This window comes from Garra rufa, chromosome 15, assembly GCF_049309525.1.
Source record: "Garra rufa chromosome 15, GarRuf1.0, whole genome shotgun sequence".
In the NCBI taxonomy this organism is placed as follows: Eukaryota; Metazoa; Chordata; class Actinopteri; order Cypriniformes; family Cyprinidae; genus Garra; species Garra rufa.
This window is the reverse complement of record NC_133375.1, coordinates 41,675,310-41,684,105: the sequence shown is the minus strand read 5'-3', so window position 1 is coordinate 41,684,105 and position 8,796 is coordinate 41,675,310. Positions and strand designations below refer to the sequence as shown.

At 34.4% G+C, this 8,796-nt stretch overlaps 1 protein-coding gene across 1 annotated transcript in view; it reads left to right on the top strand.

Moving 5' to 3' along the window:
* The first annotated feature begins 1,888 nt into the window (after window positions 1-1,888).
* Window positions 1,889-8,796, top strand: part of eeig1a (estrogen-induced osteoclastogenesis regulator 1a) — a 48,048-nt gene continuing 41,140 nt past the window's right edge. Inside the window, exons 1-2 of the mRNA XM_073819174.1 lie at window positions 1,889-2,028; window positions 2,174-2,434. Of these exons, the coding sequence (XP_073675275.1) occupies window positions 2,289-2,434 (146 nt within the window). The 5' untranslated portion in view covers window positions 1,889-2,028; window positions 2,174-2,288. The remainder of the gene's footprint in view (window positions 2,029-2,173; window positions 2,435-8,796) is intronic.

Genomic DNA, 8,796 nt, shown 5'->3' with positions numbered 1-8,796 from the left:
ATATCATTACTATGGAGTGTTATAGAGGTCTTTGCATGATTAGCCCTTAGCTAATTGCTATTAACATGTAACTATTGAGTGCTAGCATGTGTAGCATGTTGAGAGTTTGCTAGCATGAGTCAAAAGCAGCAACTCCCATATCCATGCGTCATTCTGATACAAAGATATCGGTCTTGCTAATTGGTTGCTAGGGTACTCTGTTTGGTTGCTAAGGAGTGGCCAATAACGACACTGTAAAGTGTAGTTGCCAGTATGAGTGATGTAAACCAACCCCCATGTCTCTGTGACATTCAGGTCTGAAGATATGCCTGTGTGGATTCGGGTTGCTAGGGTACTCTGTTTGGTTGCTAGGGAGTGTCAATGTTGATTGGTGATTGGGCGTTTGCTGCCCCGACTCAAAGGAGTCCGCCCCCATGTCTCTATGATACTCTGAGCCAGAGATATGCATCTGTGCCCTTATAATGGAAGTCTATGGGATCAGTTGCTAGGGTGCCCTAAATGGTTGCTAGGGCGTGGCTTGACACCTTCATGATGATTCGGAGAGTCTGATTGGCCATCTGAGTAAAATGAGCCCGCCTCCATGTCTCTAGGCCAATGTGATGCTGAGTTATGCCCAATGCAAAATCCCTATGTAAATTACCATGGGCTTTCATGGGACGTCCCTTACCATAGAAAGTCAATGGGGCAAATTTGGAGAGCTCTTGCACCCCAGGGGTACAACTTTTACCCCATTGCGAAGAGTCTTCTCGCACAGCTTGATAGTCTCTCTAGATGTGGCGAATCACGTGTTTCTACGAAATTCTTGCTTGAAGCTACGTCCCGTCAAAATTCGTCCCAATGCGTCGTCTATGGGATTTTGGGGCCGAATTATTACCCCAGGTGACATCATCGTACCCCTGATCGCTTATAAAAGTCGGGGATTTACATTCCCGAATTGGCCGCACAATTTGACGCACATTTCGAGGGTCTACGACAAAAATTGCGGGACGAGGGGCGCGCCAAAATTTGAACGAAAGAGGGGCATTTGCGCCCCAGGGGTACAACTTACACCCCATTGCGAAATGTGGTCTCGCACAGCTTGACAGCCTCTCCAGTTGTGGTGAATCACGTGTTTCTACGAAATTCTTGGTCTGCGCTACGTCCCGTCAAAGTTGGCCGTAATGCATTGTCGTTGTAAATTTTGGGGTGGTTTTTTGCCCCGTGTGACATCATCGTACCCCCGATCCCTTATAAAAGTCATAGCACACCGAGTCTATATAGGACACACGATTTGACTTCGTTTCGAGGGTCTACGACAAAAACTGCGGGACTAGTTACGCGCCGAAAAACGTACGGAAGAAGTAAGAAGAAGAAGAAGAATAATAAGTATGTGAGATAATAATAGTGATGCTTTGCCTATGGCAAGCACCACTAATAACATAATCTAACATTTGTTTTCCTTTTTTGTTGCTGAAAAGTCTACTGCGGTCTACTGTACAGACGTGAATTTACTTTTCTCTTATCCTGAGGCTTTTGGTGTAAAATGTCTTTTACATTTGCCAAAAATATTTTTATTTATATTAAAAACAAACAAGCAAGCCCTGCCCAGATTTAAAAAGCAACGCAAAAGTAACGTAACGCATTACTTTCTATAAAAAGTAACTACGTAACGTAATTAGTTACTTTTTTAAGGAACTCAGTATTGTAATGCATTACTTTTAAAAATAATTTCCCCCAAAACTGATTATTGGCAATATTAAAATCAAGTGTGTGTGTGTATGTGTGAGAGAGAGAGAGAGAGGTAGAGAGAGAGAGAGGTAGAGAGAGAGAGGGGCGGAGCTTCATAATCCCTTTAGAAAACCCAAACACAGTGACCAGAGGGACATAATCACATCCAAACACAGGAGAAGAGACAGAAACACTAGAGGACATGATTATTTCACTTCATCAGCGTTAATGCTGCTAACGTTTCAAAACTTGAGAGTTTATTCGCTTGCCGCCGCTGCACGAGGATCAGTCAGAAAACCCGAAACGTCGGTTAATTTGCGGGTGCGTGAACCGAACAAACCTGACAGGAACTTTACAAAGAAACGCTCTTTTCTAAACACGAATCACATACTCAAAGTAGACGTTTATCGATGTGTTAATGTTCATCTGTTCTCACGTTAGTTTTGATTTGTGTTTTTCCCCGCAGATGATCAATGAAAACATGATCCCGCAGAGAGAGTTTCCACAGCCAGATTAAAACCGTTTCCCAGAGTTCAATTCAAACACTTCAGTGAGAATCAAATCATTTCAGATTGGATTTAATGGCGTTTCTTGTCAAGAAGAAGAAGTTTAAGTTTCAGACTCATGTTACTCTGGAGGAGCTGACAGCAGTGCCGTTTGTCAATGGAGTTTTGTTCTGTAAAATCAGACTTCTGGATGGAGGAGATTTCACCGCTTCATCATCCAGGTAAAACACCTCATCTTCATCTGTCAACGCTTCATTTGTTTATTCATCTAGTTTTAGACGCTCTTATTCAAACTGTACAGTATTGATAGTGTCAGATGTGATCCTGGACCACAAAACCAGTCATAAGGCGGAATAAACAAGCTTTGCATTGATGTATGGTTTGTTAGAATAGGACAATATTTGGCTGAGATACTACTATAATGCAAAAAAATCAAAATATAGAGAAAATCGCTTTTAAAGTTGTCCAACTGAAGTTCTTAGCAATGCATATTACTAATCAAAAATTGAGTTTGATATAGTTATGTCAGGAAATGTACAATATAATATCATGGAACATGATCTTTACTTAATATCCTAAAAAATTTGTACATAAAAGAAAAATCATTAATTTTGACCCATGCAATGTATTTTTGGCTATTGCTACAAATATACTTGCCTTACTTAAGACTAGTTTTGTGGTTCAGGGTTATATATTCATGCATCAGTTTATTTACATGCTGCTCCGAGGTGTTTAAAAGAGTCTGCAATGGTTCAATGTGTACCATCTGAACTGAATTTCTGCACCATTGTTTAAATTAAAAGTACTATAGTATTGCAATGTGATGCCTTATATTGCATTCACTGCACCATGGGACCACCACAGTGCTTTATTGTTTATTTGCAGGATAGTACTATGGTAACTGTCTTAAAATTATGAAAGTACCATGATATTTGTTGCTCTGCACCTTTAAAATGAAAAGTTCTTTGCTTTAAATTCAGCAGGACCTTCTTGCAGTGTATTTGAGATGTTATTACAATTTTGATTAGTATTTTAAAGTAGTCTTTATTTTTATATTTTCTTTTTTTCTTTTAATTTTTTTTAATTTAAGATAAATTTTATTAAGTTAAATTCTAACCTTTATTTTTAATTTAAATTTTTAATTTTATTTTTTACTTTTTTGTGTGTATTGAAGTTTTTTACTAGTTTTTGTTTTTTAAGCTTATAAATATATAAATGTAGTCTTTTTTTAAATTTAGTTTAAATTTTGGTACATAAAATTAAACTAAATGAAAATAATAATGTTGCTTTTGCAACTAGCTAATATAAAATAAGAAAAAAAATACATAATTAAAACATTAATATTTATATATTACTTTTTAACTAAATGAAAATGTTGCTTTTGCAACCAGCTAATATAAAATAAGAAAAAAAACTAAAACATTAATAATATTTATATATTATAAATATGAATAAATTATAAATGACTATAATTTATTTATTTCAGCTAATATTTTTTTTGTGATCAAATGTATTTATTTATTTATTGTTAACTATAATAACCCTGTCGTCTTGGCGTTGACAAGAAGCTTTTATTTTTTTGGCAACAGTATTTTTTGAGTATTTGGATTCTAGGAGATTAAAAACATTCTTAGTTACATTTTAGGTTCTTCTGACCATTGATTTGGTTTTAAAGTAACACTTTTAGAGTGTCGTGAATGGTTTCCAGGAAGTTGCTATTAATGATCTATTTCTTGGTTAAAGTCCATCAGATTAATTTCAGTTTGAGACGGTTGCATGAGGATGTTGATCGCGACATGTGATCAGAGGGAAGTGAAGACAGACTCACATGTACAAGATCATTACCAGATGCAGCGTCTGTTGATTTGTTGTCCTTTGTTTGTGTAGTCTGATACTACTGTCTACATCTCACTTCATCCTTTAATAGAGTCATTAAGAGCTCCATAATGGATTTTCTGTGTAATCTAGATATTGCATTATAGCGTTGTCCTTCGTTTTACTCAAGACTCAGAAGCTGTGGTGTGTTGTCTTTCACATTACAGAAACACTGAGTTCAGATTTACAGCTCGGCTGTTGTTTCTCTGGCTGTCCAGTGTCTTTTCTCTTCGGTGCTCACTGCAATCAGAGAATAACAGGAAAGACTCACTGTCCACCACATCAGTTTTTTTTAATGCAACAGTTTTTTTTCCATCCGTGCATCCCAGGAGTTTTGTGTTGCAAGTTGTGTTGTTCTTTCCAATAACATGCTCTGAAATCTTTGACATTAAAGAAATAGTTCACCTTCCAAAAAAAGGTTGAAAATGTGCTCATCCTCAGGCATTTCAAGATGTAGATGAGTTTGTTTCTTCATCAAAATCCAAAATCCAGGACAAAATGTCATATGATATGTCAATATGATATATAAACTCAGAATTCAAGGAAAAACAGTAAAAATTGTGAGGTATAAACTCAAAATCCAGAAAAAATGTCAAAATTGAAAATTGTACACTCAGAATTCACAGAAAAACAGTAAAAATTGTAAGATGTAAACACAAAATTTAGGAAAAAAGAAGTCAAAAACTCAGAATTCAAGGAAAAACGGTAATAATTGTGAGGTATAAACTCAAAATCCAGGACGAATGTCAAAATTGTGAGATATAAACTCAGAATTCAGAGAAAAACAGTAAAAATTGTGAGATATAAAATCAGAATTCAGAGAAAAACAGTAAAAATTGTCAGATATTTACACAAAATCCAGGACAAAAAAAGAGATATAAAATCAGAATTCAGAGAAAAACAGTAAAAATTGTGAGGTTGTAAACACAAAATCCAGAAAAAATGTCAAAATTGTGAGATATAAACTCAGAATTCAGAGAAAAACAGTAAACATTGTGAGGTATTTACACAAAATCCAGGACGAAATGTCAAATTATGATATATAAACTCAGAATTCAAGGAAAAACAGTAATAATTGTGAAGTATAAACTCAAAATCCAGGGAAAATGACAAAAACACAGTAAAATTTGTGAGATATAAAATCAGAATTCAGAGAAAAACTGTAAAAATTGTGAGGTATTTACACAAAATCCAGGACAAAAGTCAAAATTGCAAATTGTAAACTCAGAATTCACAGAAAATCAGTAGAAGAAGAAATGAACTCATCTACATCTTTGATGGCCTCTGGGTGAGTAAAGTTCCAGCAAATGTTAATTTATTTGTCTGAACTGTTTCTTTAAGAGCAGAAACATGCTTTAAAGTAGTTTTGATTGCATGTTGATCTGTTTCAAGTGAGAAAACCAGTGCCAGACCACAAGCTCTTAAAGGTCTCATTTATTTCTTTTTAACATTTTCATTCAAGTCACACACGCTCTCCTGTCTCCCACCCTTCAAACACACACGCACACGGCACATAAACCGCTTTTGTTTCAGTGGAGTCCTGGCTTGGTTGGCAGGAGGAAGTCAAATGGCAGCACATGGAGACAGACAGAGACGTCAGTGAACGTGAGTGAGAGGAAGTTGATAGATCAGACTGTAGTTTGTTTTGCTTATTTGTAAGCTCATTGGGGTTAGCATCCTGCTGTTTGCATGTCTCGATTGTGAGGATTGTAGGATATTGTTGAAATGCAAACAGAAACATCAGAAACGGAAAGTTGCTTGAATTTTTGCAGGAAGTTTGGTGCTAAATGTGGTGCTTGGTTTCACACGGTTTCAGACAGACGACAGGAACAGGAGGAATGAGGCCATCACCTGTTTTCTGCATCACGCCAATAAATTAGACGCATGACCCAATTTCATTGCTGAGTGATTTGCTAGTATAATTATGCATTATTCGCTATTCAAAAACCTTAACAATTTAAAAAGGGACTTTTTATCTTGCAGTTCTAATTTTCATACTTAAAATTACAAGATTTTTCAGGACAAAATGACTAAATTGTGAGATATAAACTCAGAATTCAGAGAAAAACAGTAAAAATTTGTGAGATGTAAACACAAAATACAGGGATAATGTCAAAATTGTGTGATGTAAACTCAGAATTCAGAGAAAAACAGTAAAGATTGTGAGATATAAACCCCAAATCCATGATAAATGTAAAAAAATGCATAATTGTAAGCTCAAAATTCAGAGAAAAACAGTAAAAAATTGTAAGGTATTTAAACAGAATTCAGGACAAAATGTAAAAATTATGATATAAAACAGTAAAAATTGTGAGATATAAACACAAAATTCAGAGAAAAACTGTAAAAATTGTGAGATATAAACTCAGAATTCAAGGAAAAAAACAGTAAAAAATTGTGAGGTATTTACACAAAATTCAGGAAAAATGTGAAAATTGTGAGATATAAACTCAGAATTCAGAGAAAAACTGTAAAAATTGTGAGATATAAACACAAAATCCAGGAAAAATGTCAAAATTGTGAGATATAAACTCAGAATTCAAGGAAAAAACAGTAAAAAAAAATTGTGAGGTATTTACACAAAATTCAGGAAAAATGTCAAAATTATGAGATATAAACTTAGAATTCAAGAAAAAACAGTAAAAATTGTGAGGTATTTACACAAAATCCAGGAAAAATGTCAAAATTGTGAAATATAAACAGTAAATATAGTAAGCTAAAAAAAAATCATGAAAGACTTCACAATTGTGAGATATAAACTCAGAATTCAGAGAAAAACAGTAAAAATTGTGAGATGTAAACACTAAATTCAGGAAAAAATGTCAAAATTGCAGATTTCAAACACATAGTTAATTTTCACGAATGAGTTCAGTCTCAATAAATCATTTCAGAGCTTATTGATTTACTCCAGAGCATTTTTCATGTTTTAGAATGTGTGTTAATATGTGAAGATAAAGAATGCTGTTTATGGCTGTATATTGGTGCAAATTAATAAAAAATATTAACTATAATTGTTCTTTGTGTCAGTTTAGTGAAAAAAAACTGTAGAAGACACCCCTTTTTTATTAAACATCCCTTTTTGATTAATATGAGGATAATGTGAAGCATCAACAAACGAAAGCACTTGGTTGCATAAACTAAAATTTCTTTAAATATATATTCAATTCAACACAAACACAAAAAACAACCACTTTTGTCTTAATTTCATGTGCTTTTAGAAAAAGAACCAATATATCCAGCACCAATATAACAATTCATTGCCATAAACAGCATTCTTTATCTCTATGTATTGCTACTAAAACATTTTAATGCGGGTAAAATGCAAAGTAGGCTCTTCTGTAAACATTTCAGAGTAAATCATTGAGTTCTGAATCTGATTTGTGGAAATGAATTGAACTCTTAACACCATTTTTGCTGCTTTAAGATTAAATGGGAGCTGCAATACAACTTGTATGACTTGAATATGTCTGCAGCATGGCTTTTTTGGTAAAGATCTTTTCAGATGAGCTTCTATTCAGCGTTTATTTCCACAACAGTATCCAAAGTGTTTCAAAAGAGCAAGACAAATGCTGTGAGTTCTTATAATAGTGTTAGACGTATTTTTGGCTTGTTAGAAATTTATCAAAATACCAACCAGACACATAAATGCAGATTGTCATTTAAAGAAATGTAGTATTTTCCATGAATAGTAGTTTCTCATAGGACGCTGGGTGGGCCGGATCATCGTTATCCAGCCTCATAATTAGGAGGGTTTGGTCTGAAGTTAAATTAAAAGCATCTCTTTCCTCATACGCCTGGGAGATTATGGATTTAGAAGGTTTGCTAATTTTGTGCATTGACCACAATACTGAAACAGCTGATATTTATAGCAGATTCTTTTGTGTTATGTAATGAAATGCCTCTCATTTTGTATTTACTGTAGTTGATAATGATCAGGTTCTTCCCTGAAAGTGTCCAGCCACATGCCTCATGCTTCAAAAGCAGAATTCACTTAAAATCATATTCAAGAACATAGCTGAACATACTGTTTTAATGCTTTTTTTGTTCTTTCCAAAAACAACATAAGGCACTTTTATTTTTTTCACGTTTAATTTATTCCAGAACTAAATGTTTTACTTAGTGCAACTTTAGTTTTAGGGCTTTTTGGTGAGGAAGGGAATGCATCAGAGTTGTATGGACGTCTTTTCTGTAGTTTTAAAGCAGGTCTGCTGTGCCGGCGCTCTTGAAAGGTTAACCATAAAAAGCACAAACCACTGGGTGTGTGGATCGGCCCCACCAGCCTTTTGCCACATGTGCAGTTTTCCTCTAATTTGTGAAACCTGTGTGTTTTACCCAGAATGCATGTTTGTAACTCTGTAGTTCAGTTTAATTTCAGGTTCAGAAATATGAGCCGTTGCTGTTACAGGTACTAAAGATTACAGCGCTTCAAAGATGAACGATTCAGACACATGTCCAGATGAATAATGTGAATATTCCACTTCAAATTAAATTATACATGCTGCAATGTTTTAGTTGCAATCTAAAAATATTCTTTAAAAATATAGATTTTACAGTACTGGTCAAAAGTTTGGAATAATTAAGATTTTTTTTTTTAATTTTTGGAAGAAGTTATTTCTGCTCATCAAGGCTGCATTGATTCGATCAAAAATATAGTAACTGTATATTATTACAATTTTAAACTGTTTTCAACTGTCGTCAAATGTAATTT